Source organism: Aphis gossypii, unplaced genomic scaffold, assembly GCF_020184175.1.
Source record: "Aphis gossypii isolate Hap1 unplaced genomic scaffold, ASM2018417v2 Contig00106, whole genome shotgun sequence".
Classification (NCBI taxonomy): Eukaryota; Metazoa; Arthropoda; class Insecta; order Hemiptera; family Aphididae; genus Aphis; species Aphis gossypii.
In genome coordinates this window covers 48,752-66,596 of record NW_026083017.1, presented here as the reverse complement: position 1 = coordinate 66,596, position 17,845 = coordinate 48,752, and the positions used below count along the sequence as shown (strand labels likewise).

General features: G+C 31.4%; 2 protein-coding genes across 2 annotated transcripts; both read left to right on the top strand.

Moving 5' to 3' along the window:
- Positions 1-1,985: 1,985 nt before the first annotated feature.
- On the top strand, positions 1,986-4,037 carry LOC126553243 (uncharacterized). The gene is made up of 2 exons (XM_050208395.1): positions 1,986-2,391; positions 2,482-4,037. Exons 1-2 carry the CDS (start codon positions 1,986-1,988, stop codon positions 4,035-4,037), a joined length of 1,962 nt encoding a protein of 653 aa, XP_050064352.1.
- A 149-nt stretch (positions 4,038-4,186) lies between these two features.
- LOC126553242 (ATP-dependent DNA helicase pif1-like) lies at positions 4,187-5,290 on the top strand. The gene has a single exon (XM_050208394.1). It carries the CDS (start codon positions 4,187-4,189, stop codon positions 5,288-5,290), a length of 1,104 nt encoding a protein of 367 aa, XP_050064351.1.
- Positions 5,291-17,845: the final 12,555 nt, after the last annotated feature.

Here is a 17,845-nt window from a genome sequence, read left to right as displayed (position 1 = left end):
GAGCAATTGTGATATTATTGGAAAATTTTTTAGAAGATCACAATCAACTAATTCAATTGATCAAAACAGTTCGCCACGACTGCAAAATGACAATTATCAAATCGTCATAAAAGCCGACAAAGTACCATTAGGTGAACATGCTGGTAGATTCAACGCTCCAACTGTTGATGAGGTTGCTGTTATCATGGTTGGTGATCCAGTTGACAAAAGATCTATAAAAATTACACGGCGAGACAACACTGTCAGTACGATTTCGGATCTACACCGTTCATATGACGCACTACAATATCCATTGATATTTTGGCAAGGACAAGATGAATATCACCTTAATATCGAACAGTATGATCCAAATACCGGTAAATTTGACAATTATCTATTTACTTTCTCACTGTATGTATAGATTTTAATTTCGTATTGCATTTTATTTTTAGATTCTGAACGAAGTGATGAATGTATTGATTTTACAATGGTGTGTGTTTTTTTGTTTTTGTGTCTGTGTACATCATAACTAGTCGAAATAATGCTCCAATTTCAAACTATGGGGTGGTTTCCGATGTAAAAGTGAATATCCTTGGTGCATTATAGAGGTAAAAAGTTAACATTTTCCAACAGTTTTCAAAAAAATCGAGAAAAACAAAAAAAAAATGACGGAAAAACGGCAATTTATACGCAAAACCAGTTTTCGACCAAATTGATTTTTTTTTATGGTTGTAATTCAAAAACTAATCACTGAAAATACTTAAAATTTTCACCAAATGTTAATGTCAGTAGTATCTGTATATAGTTAAATTTTCAAAAAATGTTGACTTTTTTTGAGTTATTTATAGACCACTGAAATTTTCGATTTTTTTGAGAAATTTTTTTTAAAGTGTCGATAAAAAATTTTTGGATAACCAAAAAGTTTTGAAAAAATTATTAATACAAGGTTCCTTATGAGTTGTTTTTAATGTAGCTAAAAAAAATTAAAAATTGTTAGTCACAATTTTTTTTTATAAGAGTTTATAGTTCAAATTTTTACGAAATCTGTCGAAAACGCGAAAATTTGCAAGTAATTTTGAAGTTGAAAAATCATAAAATTTTTTTCTTTTATAACTAAGTTTTGAAAATTTGGTACAAGGTTCTCCATACATTTTTCTTCAAATATCTGTAAAAAAAACTCTACCGGATTCAGACAAAATTTTATGAGTGTTTGAAATTTAAATTTTTACAAAAACCGCGTTAAATAACAGTTTAGCCTCAAACGGTTTTTGATATTTGTTATTATTCAAAAAGTATAAGTCGTAGATAGTTGAAAATTTTACCAGTTATTAAGATTCGCGTTTTCTTTACGTGATTTAAATTTCAAAATATTTTGACTTTTTTTGAGCTATTTATAGACAACTGAAATTTTCAATTTTTCTGAAAAAATATTTTTGAAGGATCGATAAAATTTTTTTGGCCCTATCAAAATACTTGAAAATTTAATACAAAGTTCCTCATATGTTATTCTTATAGTGATTAAAAAATTATAAGAATACATAGGCACAATTTTTTTTTATTAGCATTTGAAGTTCAAATATTGACAAAAATTCGTCAAAACCATGAATACTTGCAAATTATTTTGTAGGTATATTTCATAAAAAATTTTTTATAAGAAGCTAAGAGTTGAAAATTTAATACAAGATTTTCCATAAGTTTAGCTTACAATAATTATAAAAGAACTTAAATTTTGTTGTATTCAGGCCATTAAAACATAAACCACCTTTTTCACCAACCACTAGAAATTATATCCTAGGCTGACAAATCATCTTCGTTCAGAATCGTTTTTCGTATACAATGATAACTATCATTGGATTCAAATTTAACACTCCTATAATATATAATAATGATCCATACGGCACCTAATGTACAGCAGAGCGGTACTCACTTGTCCGCTTTTTTTTATTTTTTTAGGTGATTACAGAAATAATAAAGTTAGCTCAATGAACTACTATGTACACCGAATAATGGTTAGACAACATCAAGACAATTATATCATTCGATATCGTCAGCTGTTCCATCAATACATTGTTGATATGTATGCTAAGGTTGAAAGCGAACGCTTGCGATTCCTTCGATTTAACCAGGCAAAACTACGATCGGAAGAATATATTCACTTACGAGATGCTGTTGCTGGAAACATCGATGGAAATTTAAATCCCAATGACATCGGTAATGCTTTCATTTTACCTTCAAGTTACATCGGCAGTCCATGGAACATGCAGGAATACATACAAGATGCGATGACTTACGTACGTCATTACGGCCGACCGGATTTATTTATTACATTCACATGTAATCCGAATTGGGAAGAGATACAAACTTTACTATTGCCAGGACAACAAGCCATTCATCGTCATGATTTAACTGCACGTGTGTTTAAACAAAAATTGAAATCCTTAATTGATTTTATTGTTAAATATGAAATTTTTGGTATCACACGTTGTTGGCTGTATACGATAGAGTGGCAAAAGCGAGGTTTGCCTCATGCCCACATTTTGGTTTGGCTTAAAGATAGAATCCGTCCTGAAGAAATCGATCAAATAATTTCAGCCGAAATTCCAGACCCATTAATTGATCATGAATTATTTGATATTGTCACCAAACACATGATCCATGGGCCATGCGGTGCTTTCAACATGACGTCACCGTGCATGGAAAATGGAAAATGTAAAAAAAACTTCCCAAAGCCGCATACGAATGACACGATCACGGATATTGATGGTTATCCAATGTATCGCCGCAGAAGTACTGGGAATGGTGGCAACACATTTACAATGCGACTGCCGAACTTTCCAAATCAAGTTGAGTTTGATAATCAGTGGGTGGTACCATGCTCACCACTACTTTCAAAAATTTACAAAGCTCATATCAATGTTGAGCTTTGCAGTTCTGTTAAATCAATTAAGTATATTTGTAAATATGTAAACAAAGGCAGTGATTTGGCCATATTTGAAGTACAAAACATAAATAAAAATGACGAAATAGCACGATACCAAATGGGCAGATACATTAGCAGCAATGAAGCTATTTGGCATATTCTCAGCTTTCCCATCCACGAAAGAGATCCTGCTGTCCAACACCTGGCAATACATCTTGAAAACGGTCAACGTGTATACTTCACTGAAGAAAATGTTCTCCTTAGAGCGTTCGAAGCTCCGAAAACGACTCCAACTGAATTTTTTACATTGTGTCAAAAACCTGATGTTTTTGGCCAATTCGCGAAGACATTGGTGTATGGTGATGTTCCACGTTATTTCACATTTAACAAATCCAGTAAAAAATGGGAGCCACGGAAACAAGGAAAACCACATCCTTCCATTACAGTCATATTTAAAGCTAAGACATTGGGGAGACTTTACACGGTACATCCAAAGCAACGTGAGTGCTTCTATTTACGTTTGTTATTGGTGAATGTTCCCGGACCAACGTCTTTTGAATTTTTACGAACAGTTAATGGTCGAGTATTCAATACATACCAGGATGCATGTCGTGAACTGCAATTTCTAGAAGACGATAACCATTGGGACTTAACGCTTGCTGATGCTGTGTTGACATCAACACCGAATAACATTCGTCAGTTGTTTGCAATTATTTTGACGACATGTTATCCCTCGCAAGCACAAACTTTGTGGGAAAAATATAAAAATTGTATGACAGAAGACATCTTGCACCGAATTAGACAAATAAATCAATACCAAAACATAGATTATACACCAGAGATGTACAATGAAGCATTGGTCTTGATCGAGGATTTATGTGTTCTTATTTCAAATTTACCACTTAATCATTATGGTATGCCATCACCTAATCGTCCAGCCACCGACTTAGTCAATACCGATTTACAACGAGAAAATCAATATGACCATGGAAGTTTAGCAACAATTATCATAAACAGTGAACCATTACTGACAGCAGAACAAAAAATTATTTATGATCGGATTATGCTGGCTGTTGCTGCTGAACAAGGCGGTTTTTTTTTCTTGGATGATCCGGTGGAACCGGTAATACATTTTTAATATCGTTGATTCTTGCCAAAATACGGTCGCAACAAAAAATCGCATTAGTAGTAGCATCGTCAGGCATTGCGGCTACTTTACTGGATGGTGGGCGAACAGCACATTCAACATTCAAGCTGCCATTGGACGTTCATAATAAACCAGATGCAATGTGTAACATCAAAAAGAATAGTGGAATAGCTGCAGTGTTGCGGAAGAGTTCTATAATAATTTGGGATGAGTGCACAATGGCACACAAATATTCACTTGAAGCATTAAACAGAACTATGCAAGATTTAAACAGCAATAATAAACTTTTAGGTGGTGCTATCTTACTTTTGTCTGGTGACTTCCGGCAGACCTTATCGGTTATACATCGCTCTACTTTCGCGGATGAGATTAATGCATGTTTGAAACAATCATTCTTATGGCGAAGTGTTGAAACACTTCGATTGACCATAAATATGCGAGTACAATTGCAAAATCCATCAGCACAAATATTTTCCGAACAACTATTGGATATTGGGAACGGTAAAATAGAACTGCAACCAAATACGCAATGCATTAAACTACCAGACAATTTTTGCACTGTTGTTCAGTATAAAAATGAATTGATTCAGAGTATTTTCCCGGATATACAGAATAATTATTTGAATCATGAATGGCTTAGTCAACAGGCGATTTTGGCAGCCAAAAACGTTGATGTTGGCGAAATTAACTTCCAGGTACAACAGTTGTTACCAGGCGATCTGGTGTCTTTTAAATCAATCGATACTGTTGTTGATGAAAATGAAAGTGTAAATTTTCTGATTGAATTTTTAAATTCATTAGATATCCCTGGAATGCCACCACATAATCTTCGATTAAAGATTGGTTCCCCTATTATTCTCCTCCGTAACTTGAATCCACCTCAATTATGTAACGGTACGCGTTTGGTCATCAAAAAGATCACCGGAAACATTCTTGAAGCAACCATTTTGTCTGGGAAGTTTAAAGGAAAAGTGGTCCTGCTGCCACGTATTCCGATGATACCATCAGATTCTACCATACCCTTCAAAAGGCTACAGTTTCCAATTCGTTTAGCTTTCGCCATGTCTATAAATAAATCTCAAGGTCAAACAATGTCCATTTGTGGTTTAGATTTGGAAAATCCATGTTTTTCTCATGGGCAACTATATGTTGCGTGTTCACGTGTTGGGAAACCGTCGAATCTATTTGTGTTAGCTAAAGACAGGTTAACCAAAAACATTGTGCACCGATTGGTGTTAAATTAAATTGAAATTGAAAGTATTTATAATTCAAAAAAATAGATATTAATGTTTAAAAGTTTAAGACTGTCTGCCTTGCCTATCTCATTCATGAGTTTAAGCGTCACATGTTATTTACTGTATTATACTGTAATATACTTATATTTGTTATAAAATTAAATATATACCAACATATTTTATGTATACCAAAATCAACATTTTCGTCTTTGTTAGTAAATAATTTAATTGTACTAATGGGATTTAATACTATTTCCCGAGATAAACCACGGTCTTCCGAATCAATTTCAATGGCTACTATACTTGATGGTACTTTTTTTAAATTAGTTTCTTCTGATTCAAAAAATGTAATAGCTACTTGTGTTAAATGTGAGCCAAAAAATGTCAACATCAAGGGATCCAAATATTCATCGTCCAATTTTAAATCCTGTTAACTGTTAACTTTTTTATAGTGTTCTTATCATTCATACCTGAATGATTGAAGTTATGAGCAGCTGTAGAAATCATATTTTCAATATCATTACCATTATAGGCATTAGCCATTATTCCTGCTTGGTCATTTACATGATTGTTAACTGTAAACAATAACAAAATTTATTTCAGAATCAATATTTTAAGGACTTACAAGAAATGTTTGTTTCAAATCAAAAAAATACTATATAAAACTTAAAAAAAATATTAAATCAGAACTGCAGTATATTAATGGTTTATAATATAGTATGAAGTTTAAAATACATGAATTCTGCTTTATACTTCATTAAAAAAATTTAATCATTAAGTAATATAATATTTGTTATGTTATGTAACCAATGACTTTTCTATATTTAATCGAAATAAACCACAGAATCTAATTCTTAAAAATGGAAGTATGTAGATACTTATAAATTATAATGATCAAGTTATTACTTTCATCATCAACACATTGAAGTTCAATAGATACATTATTTAAATCAATCTGTCTTATTTCATTATTTGATTCTTCTGCTGAATTTCCTCTTGTTTGTTCCAAAATTTCTCCTGTAAACCATGAATAGATTTTAGAAATAAATTGATATATTTTACATACCTAGAATAAAATAGATTACCTGGGAACACTGGAAAATTTGGTAATTCAACATCAGACTGTTCTTCATCACTACTTGAGCTATTATTGAAGTTAATTAGCTGATTTTTTTTTTTTACGTTTTGTTGGTGCGTTTTTAACGACAAAAGCATCACTTTCTGATGAACTTAGTGCTAGAGTTGTGTTGGCAAAATTTGATGCTTCATCATAAGTAAGAAACATATGTTTACATATTAGTTTAATAGGAAATGATTTCCACCCAATAGCTGATGGTGTTAATCTATTTTTGATTGCTGCTTGCAATTTAATGGATCCAAATTTTGTTGGCCATTCACATTTTTCAAAATTTACAATCCAATTACTTGGGATAACTTCAATAACATTTTTTTCATTTCTGAACTTAACTACATACCATCCAGACTTCGCCATTATGCTATAAAGAAACATACCATAAATATAATATTATAATATTTATAAAGCATAACTTAACAATACATCTATTAATGTGTATAAATAGGTACTACATTTATGTAACTGTGCTATTGCTATATCACTGTTATTTTTAATTTATATACATAGGTAAATTTGAGGGTAAATTATATACAATACATAAATATTATGATTAAGATTATTTTATCTTTATGATACATGATATTATTAATCAGTATGTAGTAATGACATCACTACAAATCCTTTTTTATATGGTAGTCGAATTAATTTTTGATAAATATTAGATATTGGCCAATATGAAAAATATTCACTTAAATTATCAACATCCCCCCTTCCTCTCTACCTACCTCCAAAATCATTTACACCTGGCGAACTAAAATATTATATAAAACTGTTTCCTCTCAAAAAATCTCCTGATTTAGACCTTATTACAGCTGAAGTAGCACGCCAGCTACCAAAAAAAGCAATTACACACCTCACTCATATATTTAACTCTATCTTAAGACTGTCCTACTTTCCTCTACAATGGAAAACTTCTATTAAAATTTTAATTTTAAAACCAGGTAAACCACCTGAAACCCCTTCTTCATATCGTCCAATAAGTATTCTGCCTCTTTTCGCTAAACTCTGTGAAAAATTAGTATTGAAACGTATCTCTCCCTTCATAAATAACGTATCAACCATCCCACAAACCCAATTTCAACCATCCCACAAACCCAATTTGGCTTTCGCAAAGGCCACTCAACCATCCACCAAATACATCGGCTGACAGACTCAATAGCTAACTCCCTGGAAAAAAAAGAATATTGCTTAGCCGTTCTCCTCGACGTGGCACAAGCATTCGATAAGGTTTGGCATCCCGGCCTTCTGTACAAATTGAAAAAAATCTTGCCCCCTCCTTAATACTTATTCTTTAAATCTTACATCGAAGACCGTTACTTCACAACAAAGGTAGGCTGTGAAATTTCAACTTTAGCCCCATTAGCAGCAGGAGTACCCTAAGGTGCCATTTCATCTCCCATTCTGTTTAACCTATACTCGGCAGACCAACCCACGACACATCATACCTCTGTTGCGGATTTCACGGACGACAAAATTATTTACACCTCACATGAAAACCCTTTAACTGTTGGTTATAACCTACAAACTCATTTAGATCACATGTCGTCCTGGTACACGAAATGGAAAATAAAAATTAATCACACTAAATCGTCTCATTTAACCTTTACCTTAAAACAAGGAGTTGTACCACCTATAAATGGTCTTGTCATCCCAAAAGTTAATAGTTCTCGATATTTAGGCTTAGTTCTGGACCAACGTCTAACCTGGGCAGACCACATTAAAAGCAAACGAGTTCTCTTAAACGCTAGACGTAAATCCCTCTCCTACTTAATCGGCAAACACTCAAAACTTAACATAAAAACTAAAATACTTTTATATAAAACTCTATTGATGCCTACTTGGACATATGGCATCCAGTTATGGGGAGCTGCCAAAAAATCCAATATAAACAAAATTCAAACCTTCCAGTCCATAACTCTACGCATGATTACAAATGCTCCATTCTATGTTTCAAACCACACTCTACATACCGACCTAAGAGTTAACACAATAGATGAAACTGCAAAGCTACTATATAAACGATTTCGTTTACGACTAACCAACCACCCTAATCCCTTAATATCAGCACTAAACTCTGACACCATTCCTGGCAATCCTCCGCGTAGATTAAAGAGAAGATGGTGCCGTGATCTAAACCAAAATTAATTAATAACTATAAATTAAATTAACTTCTGTTATAAAGTGCTGCTATTGGGTGGCTTCTTTTTTCAAGCGTCGCATGTCAAACAAATCAATGTATATCCGCATACATGCTTATTGTAAATTTAAATTACAGATTGTATGTTTTTAAAATAACGTTAAAAAAAAAAAAAAAAAAATTATCAACAACATGAATACTAATTTTTGAAGAACACAAAGGTTTTGTGTACAAGTTGTGCACACTATCATATTTTTTACCTATCACTACCTATCACAATAAGCAAAATTTGAAATCTCAATAATAGAGTTACATTTTAATTTGCAACAACAATCTTGTAAATTTAGTCTAAGTTTAAAGTTAGAAAAAATAACTTCCTTAAATTGAAGATCTGAAGTATTCTCGACCAAAATGCCACTATTATGTTCTTTTTCTAAATTAAAATTTCCAGCAGTTATTTTCTGAGTTGGTAATGTATATATGTGTTTTTCTTCAGATAGACGGCGCACAATTGGGATAAAACATTATTATGTGTTCTTAATAACTTTTTTATCTTTTGAAAATAATTTTCAGAAGAAAAGTTGCTGAATAAATTTAAGTTGCCATATTTTCTGGCATCGTCAGTAATATGTAACAGATTATGAAAATTATGAGATAATATTTAGGGCCCATTAATACATTTGGACGAGAGAACAAAATGAATTAATAATTTTTCGGCGTAATCAGTCATTGTTTGCATTAATGTGTCAGACAATAAAATACGAACAGCAACATGAAGCGTTAAAAAATGTTCATACTTATTTTTTCCAAACTATTTTCTAAAACAATCACTCCAGTGTATAACAGAAATTGTCTGAATTCTGTAGCTTTGTATTCTCTTAGCCTCTTTTATAGGCTTTGGTCTTCTTGCAAACTCACAAGGAATATATTTAGTAAAATTTAATAATGAATCAGATATTTTATCAACAATTCTGGATTGTAATTTATGAGGGGGTCGTCCATAGCACCAGGTGTTGACCAATAGTTTTTTGACAACACCCAGACAGATCAAGTGCATATAATCCAATGGAACATCAGTCACTAGACCTATATTTGGAATTCTTTGCAAAATTGTATGGCCAGTGTAATTATCTGGATCAGATTGATTAAGGAAATCATTATCAGTTCTCTTTGTAAAATGTATATCAGGAAAAACAACATGATCGAAATACTCCCCTTCTTGGGTACATTTTGTACATGAAGAATAACCACTACGTCCCTTAATTTTGAGTATACTTGCTTTGGCAACAGCATCAAATAGTAACATTGAAATTTTAAAACTAAAGTATTTATTTCTTATATTTATGCCATTTAATGTCAATTTAACAGCTTCATTTACAAACTCCTCCAGTAAATCATTAAAATCAAAAGGCTTGTCATATCCATGATAGATACTAACACAAAAAATATTAGAAGGCAACAAGATATCAATATTAGTAATTAAACATAGAATTGGATACACTTGGCTTAACGATGAATCGCTAAGTGGCAATCCGTCAATATTTATAGCAACATTAATAATATTAGGAATATTGCATAGTTCAAATTTTTTCTAACATATAAATAAGACTATTTTCTAGACCAAAATGGTAATATTTTCCTGGTTTAATATCACGCAAAAATGTTTTTCTGGTGTTTGTAAAAATGTTCTCTGATCTTTAGGAAGATTTTTCAAGTCGGGCATTTGTTTTAAAATTAATAATAACTAGCTAAAGCCACATGTGTAATTTTATTCCTTATAGCCCATTCTTGTAATTGGTCAGAAATTGGTATTTTTGGGTTTTCAATCAAAGAATCAGAATCCAAAAGAATTTCTGGTGTATTGAATTTTGGAACTGATGAAACAAAGACTTAATTATTTTCAGGGTTTTCAAGTTGAGATAAAACATTAGCACTGTTGAAATCATTATTTTCTATAATACAAGAACCCTGTGACTCCACTATATACTGACTTTGTATACTAGGTAGTGTAATAGATGATGCTGCATTATTTTTCATAACATTATCTAAGCTTTCAAGTTGCTGCCTTATATTTTTATTAAATTGGGATTTTGACAACAGTCTCATTTTTTTATTAGAATTATATTTAGTTGAATCCATGGTAAATTTGGTAGACTTACTCTATTAGATACCAGCCCACCTAAGAAAAAAGTCAAGCATAAAGTATAATTAAACCAGGCTAGTTAAAAAATTTAATTATTTGTACCTAACATATTTTCTATCATTAATTTTACATACTTTTACGTACAATCTTTGTAATCGTTATAATTTATAATTGTCGAAACTAATTGTAAATAAAGTTTCCTTTGAATAATAAAAAAAAAAAAGTATACCTAATTTGAATACATTTTGGTACAATTGTTTATGCTTATTAAGTAGGTATTAGTAGAATTAATCAAACTGTTAAATAGAATTCATTAAAAAATACAATTACATACTTTAATATTTATAATTATAAAATATACCTACATTAAACTTTTTTCAAATCAGATACCTAATAGGTCCAGAGTTCAGATTTAACATATTTATTTCTTAATTTTACATTTTCATATATTTAGTTAGGAAACAAATATCTCAAAAAATTTAAAACATAGGTATTTTTATGAATAAGAAAAAATAAAATTCATAGTGATTTTATTAAAATAAGTAATGCTCTATGTAATGCTTTTATGGGAAACATTTTATAAATAGTGACTTTTTGGTATAATTTAAGTCTCCGTTTAAGTCTATATGAAGGTGTTGTATAATCCAATTAACTCTGTTATGTCTGATATTTGAGTGAATTCACAAATTACTAAATTTATGTAGGTAAGAATACTAGGTATAGCTATTAGCTATAATAGATATTACAGTTAATTTCATAGTTTTTTTTTTTTTTTAAGTGAAATTTTACTTATAAGAATTTCAAAATGTACAAACAAATTAGAATTTCAAGTGGGTACTCTAATAATATTATACTATATTACATTTTAAATTACTTACCTTTATAAATAAATGCCAATTTACTTGTTGCAACCAAATGCAATAAATTATGATATGGCACTCGTAATTCGTAGCAGTTCGTAGATCGTCGTCGATATCATTAGATATTTAGGTATAAATGTAAAATCAGTGATCACATAATATATAAATAAATTTAACATTCAAAGTTTACGGATTTATATATACACGTTGAGACTTAAAAAGTAAAAAACGCAGCAAGAAGTCAAAAGGCAGAAAAACGTGTTTGGTGCGTATTATAATCGTCATCTACTTGTCTGAGACACAGAGTCGATATTAAATGATTATTGTTATCTTGAATAAAGTTTATTAAACAAAATAATAGACACACATAATATGACGTATGCATAATACATGCCGGAGTGGCAGCTCACTTTTAACACAGGGAATCCCGCAGACCGTTAATTATTTTTAAGTCAAATAAGCTGAAAAAAATATTATTAATATATTATACACAGGGGATATTCATCATATCGGTTGTGTAAAATTATTCATTGAACATTCTATAATGGATATTTACTCTCGATATTGTTTTTGGATCATTCATTGGTTGTTCAAAAACAATTAATAAGAAAACTAATATGAATAGATCATTACCAATAGATTATTCATTTACTCAACTGAATTAGAGTAATAATTGAATATACTTCAATTAATATTCTTTAAAAACAATATTTTATTGTTAATATATTATTACCAGCAGACAAAATTTAAAATGGTTATTCAAGGAATAATTGGTTCACGTAAAAACGAATATTCATGTAATAGGCCAAGTCGAAGTACAATATAGAATGATATGAATATCCGGTGTTACTTGGGTAGTGAAGTATGGTACATACTACAGAGAACGCAAATTACCTACGTCTTACTGCTTCTCGGTTTGGTCAGATTTGTAAAATTCGTAGTACTACAAGTTGTAAAAACACGGTTTACAATAAACTTTATGCATCTGAATCCCTGCAATCAAAATCATTAAAACACGGCCGTGACATGGAGGATATAGCTCGAAAAGAAGCTGAAAAAATTATTGGTGAACCAATTCGGGCTAGCGGTCTGATAGTAGACCCGATAATTTCATTTCTAGCTGCTAGTCCAGGTATAATATTCTTAAATTTTAGTTTATATAATATGAATAAAATATATTTAATGTTTCAACATATATTTAGATGGTTTAGTTGGAAGTAATGCAGTTATAGAAATAAAATGCCCGTTTGTAGCACAAAATACTGTTAGTGCAGTTGACGCAGTAGAAAAAAAACTAGTGAGATAAAAAATTTAAAAAATTGTATTTGATTATAAAAATAATTTGACACGTTTATTGTTTTTAAATATTTTAGTTACAATATTGCAGTTTAATTAATAGCAAAGTTGTACTAAAACACGATCATGCATATTACTTTCAAATCATGGGACAGTTACATATTTCACAGAGAGAAATATGTTATTTTATAGTATACACTTCCAACTGGATTCATGTTGAAAAAATCCAATATGATAATGTTTTTTGGGAAAATAAAATGGTGAAAGCACTACAAACGTAATATTCTATCATAATATTATTTTGATTAAGATAAAAATATAAAAATAAATGCAAGTACGTTTTTAAATAATACAACCATATTATTTTTTTTTAGATTTTACTGGGAATGTTTATAACCGGAATTAATAGACCCTCAGTTTCCAAAAAGAATGTTGAAGTCGAATATTCGAGAGCCGATTCGAATTAAAAATAGTATTAAGTCAAACGAACAAAAAAAAAGAAAATTTAAAGTTATTAAATAAAATAATTAAATTTTGCTCCTAATTCTAAGCTAAAACGTATACCCAAATGTGTTTATTTTATTTTTTGTACCTATTTTATTATTACACATCGTAATTCGTAAGTAAATACGTATTAAATATAAGAAAGGTAAGAACTTATATAAATAAAAGATGGCTTTGATATGTGCAATTGTATCATATTTATAAAATACTTAAAAATTATTATAAAAAACTAGGTTAAGTTAGGTAGGTTACGTGGTAGCAGGTATACATGCAAAATTATAACATAAAATATACGCAATAATGCAATATATTAGGTACCTAAGCTAGTTATCTTATATTTAGATATTTAGGTAATATTAGTTTAGATAATTGTTAAAAATGAGGTAAAATATATATTTTTTATGAAGTAAGTACCTATCTAATAATGCAATGAATACAAATCGGGTACCGGGTAGATACCCGCAGATATTAAAAATATTACGACTGCATTTACGTGTATATTTACGCGGCCCGTTATAGACGAAGGTTCCGAAAATAATAAACGTCGCTCCCGAAGGCCGAAGTCCCGAATGAGCACAAACATCTGCCAGCCGTCGACTACGAATAGTGGGCGTGGCCTAAATGTCGCGTGCTTGCGGATCGCGAAAAGACTTAATAGCGCGTTCTCTCGGCCGTTGTATACGTTTCGTTTTACGTGTAGCGTCCTCTTAAGTTAAAATTTCCATTCTCCCAGTTAGTATATACTAACAGAGGTGGGTTCATTAATGCTTTTTTTAATTCTTGGAAAGCGTCTTCGCACATGTCAGCCCATACAAATGGTGTGTTCTTTTTCAATAAGTTAGTTAGAGGTTTAGCAATTTTGGCGAAATTGTCAACGAATCGGCGGTAATAATTAAGTAAACCTAGGAAGGATTTAACATCCTTTTTAGTTAAAGGTCTCGGATAATCTTTAATACAACTTAATTTATTCGGATCTGGTGTTACCCCGGTTTCGCTAATCAAATGCCCCAAATATACCACCTCTTTACGTAAGAATGCACATTTCGCTGGCTGTAACTTAAGTTTATGCATTCTCAGACGTGTGAATACCTGTTCTAATTTATTTTGGTGGTCGTGCAACGTGCTCTGATGTCTCATATATTAAATATAATATACATAGGCATCGAAACGTAGATAATAAATGATCAATTCCAAAATGGGGAATATTTCTAGTAGAAGTGAAAGGCGAAAACTAATCAAAAAACTTAAAAACAGCGGAGTAACTTTTCTTAGAAACGCTGGCCGCATCGATAATATTATACAGCGGTATCGCTCATGGTCACATACAGCATCATTGCACGTACGCTTATGATTTGACAGGAAATCATCGACATATGATTAACACACGGCGTCGCTCAGATAACGCAAAGCGTGGGAAAAAGCGGATGCAGGTGACGCTGACCAGCAGGGACCTGCCGGTATCGCGGGGATCTCTGGACGATATATAAGGGGGTCCAGATTAGGCACATTTCAGACGTGATCCACCAGAGTTAGAGCGAGCACCTTCACGTCACCCAGATCAATAGTTTTGTCATTTGGACTTGGAATATTTTTCACAAGTTTAATTATTTAATTTATTGGACTTAGAATAATTTTCAATAAAAAACACTTAGAATTATTTCAAGAGTCTTCATTTATTTTACAACAACCTATCCGATACGATATCATTCTATTGCTTGTACGTGGCACGTTACAGTCGCGTAAACTTGACCCATGAACGACGATGTCATCCAGATACGCCGTACATAACTCCTCTAAACCCATTAAAATTGCTTTCATGGCCCGCGTAAACGTTGCAGGCGCTGAACTAAGTCCAAATGGTAATTTCAAAAATTCGTAATGACCTGATTTTGTAGAAAAAGCTGTTTTATGCGTGTCCCCCTTTTCTACCATTATTTGATGATAACCGCTCGCAAGGTCTAAAGTCGAAAAGTATTTTGATGAACCTAATGACTCCAATATTTCTAGAATATTTAGTAATCCATACGCTTCGTTTTCAGTGACCTCGTTAAGTTTCCGAAAATCTACGCATACTCGCATTTTTTGTTTCCCTTCTGCATCTTTTTTCTTTTTAACTACTACCAAAGGAAAATTAAACGGTGATACCAAATCACGTATAATATTAGCTTCCTTCATTTCTTTTATTTGTTTCTCTATTTCATCTTGATATGCATGTGGTAGCCTATATGGACGTATATTTATCGGTTTAACGCACCTAGGAGTGTTAATTTTATGTGTAACTATATCAGTAGCACCTAATTAATGACCTTCAAAGAAAAATAAATCAGAAAAACGGCTACAAAGGTCTATTATACTATCACGTTCCTCGTTGTTAAGATGTTCCTTTTTAATAGTTTCCTTGATTTTTCTAATTTTACTATCCACGTATTTTTCTTCGCTAGCAACAAAAACACAATCATTATAAGGTTCCCACTTTAAATTACTCGTGGTTAATTAGTCGATAATAAATGGTTGCTCCGATATATTTACTATATTACTTATAATTTTATCGCCTTTTACCGGACTGATACTATTAGCCATAATTACGTCTTCGTTAATCTCGTATTTTTTTATCGTAATAAATTCGTGTTTAATTTGTTCGTCCGCTCTAATTTGTAAAACGCAGTTACTTCGCGGTGGAATAATTAATGCGTTATTATCTATTTCTTTTTTTTCTGGTATTATTAATATTTTCTTATCCCAATCTAGGACGACTTTGTTTAATTTCAAAAATGTTATGCCTATTATACCTGCTTCAGGTATTGGAAAATCATCGTATACAATATCGAATTTAACTGTAAAAGGTTGTTAACCATTTTTATTTTAAATGTTTCCGGGTTATATGATACTACTTGCTTATTTGTGTTATCTCTGTCAGACATACAATATACTATAACAATATATTATTCAAATGACTTACAGAGCTTGCATCTTTAACTGTGGATCGTTTGAAAAGTTTACTTCCGTCCTTCTGGAATTTGATTTTTGCCCTCACTGGACTAGACCGCTTGCTTGAATGCTCTCTGTTCTCCTTCCTGTCGTGAACGTGGTTTCATCGGTGGGTCTCAAAGTACTTATTTTTGATTTGACTCAAAAAATTATCGTTTGATGAAGTATGACCCCACACCTGACACCAAATTTTATGTTGTAACCAGTGATGGTTGCTGCACGCTTCTTTTACGACGAATGCACGTTCCGTCGTAGGTTGTAGAGATTAGGTATATAAGTTTAAACAATAGATTAATAAGATAATTGATACGTTTATTAACTTGTTAAAACAATAAATGAAAAAGCTTTCGTTAGCGTAAGCACAAGTACTTTACTACCGGAGAGCAAGTGACAACACTGACTAAGTCTAACTGACTCTTAACTAACTCTAATTAAATCTATGATGAGGACTCATATTTATATGGAACATGCCGTGATGGAAAATAGGATGATCTACGTCTATGAAATGGCGTGATGTGTTTAATCCAATCAGGAAACGGCATCAGTGGTCCGACTCGGTGGCGTGATATAGTTCTAGGTCACTGGACTTTAGAACTACGTTTTTATACTAAAAACGTCGGTTTACTACACTTATATAAAAACATCAACAGTTTTATCGTAAACATTGAACAACGGTCTCACAAACTTATAATATATCATACCACATCACGACGCTCAACACAAACACACACGGAAAAAGTTCATTTTTTTTTTTCAAATATTTCAACACAAAATATCAATGTAAGTATATATTATTAGTATAGATATTATTTTTATAAAAAGAAAAAAACAGGCAGATAGGTGTACGTTACATATAGAATGATTCAAACGAATACATGCACATTATTATTGTATACGTGTACAATATTCAATTAAAAATTGTTTTTAAAATATAAATTACAGTATGTCTTCAATTGTTTCAAACAATACACGGGATAGAAAAATCAACTATGTTCTAGAATCTTTAGAATATTATCGTACTAACCCAGAAATCACCTTTAGATATGTAGGAGATTATTACCCATTTATGGTAAAGGATCATGTATTAAATATTTTAACCGATCCACTTCGAAATTATACATTAGTTGAACTGTGTATACAAAATGTAGGAACCCAAAAGTGGTTATCATGATTAGTGGTAATGTTATCATGATGAAAGATCTGGCGGTTTTCAAACTTACAATTCTATATACAATATACCAGTTTGTTAGATTTAAAGATATAGAAGCGTTTAAAGGTTATTGTTATTATACACAATGTATATTATGTAATCGGTTTTTAACAAAAGGAGTTTATTTAGAAAGTAACCCATTCCCTGCTAGTATTGACGTCGTACATGTACCCGTAATATATTCAGCATTTTTTGTTTTAGATATGATGAGAAATATATCTCATCATTAAAATTTTAAGTAACGATAAAACAAATTTTTCTAAGATGTATACATTTTAAAACATTAATTAT

Coding starts and splice junctions, on each gene's coding strand:
- LOC126553243 (XM_050208395.1), top strand. CDS start 1,986: ATGGTTAGACAACATCAAGACAATTATATCATTCGATATCGTCAGCTG. Junction 2,392..2,481: donor TCGTCATGATTTAACTGCAC/GTGTGTTTAAAC, acceptor TGTATACGATAG/AGTGGCAAAAGCGAGGTTTG.
- LOC126553242 (XM_050208394.1), top strand. CDS start 4,187: ATGTGTAACATCAAAAAGAATAGTGGAATAGCTGCAGTGTTGCGGAAG.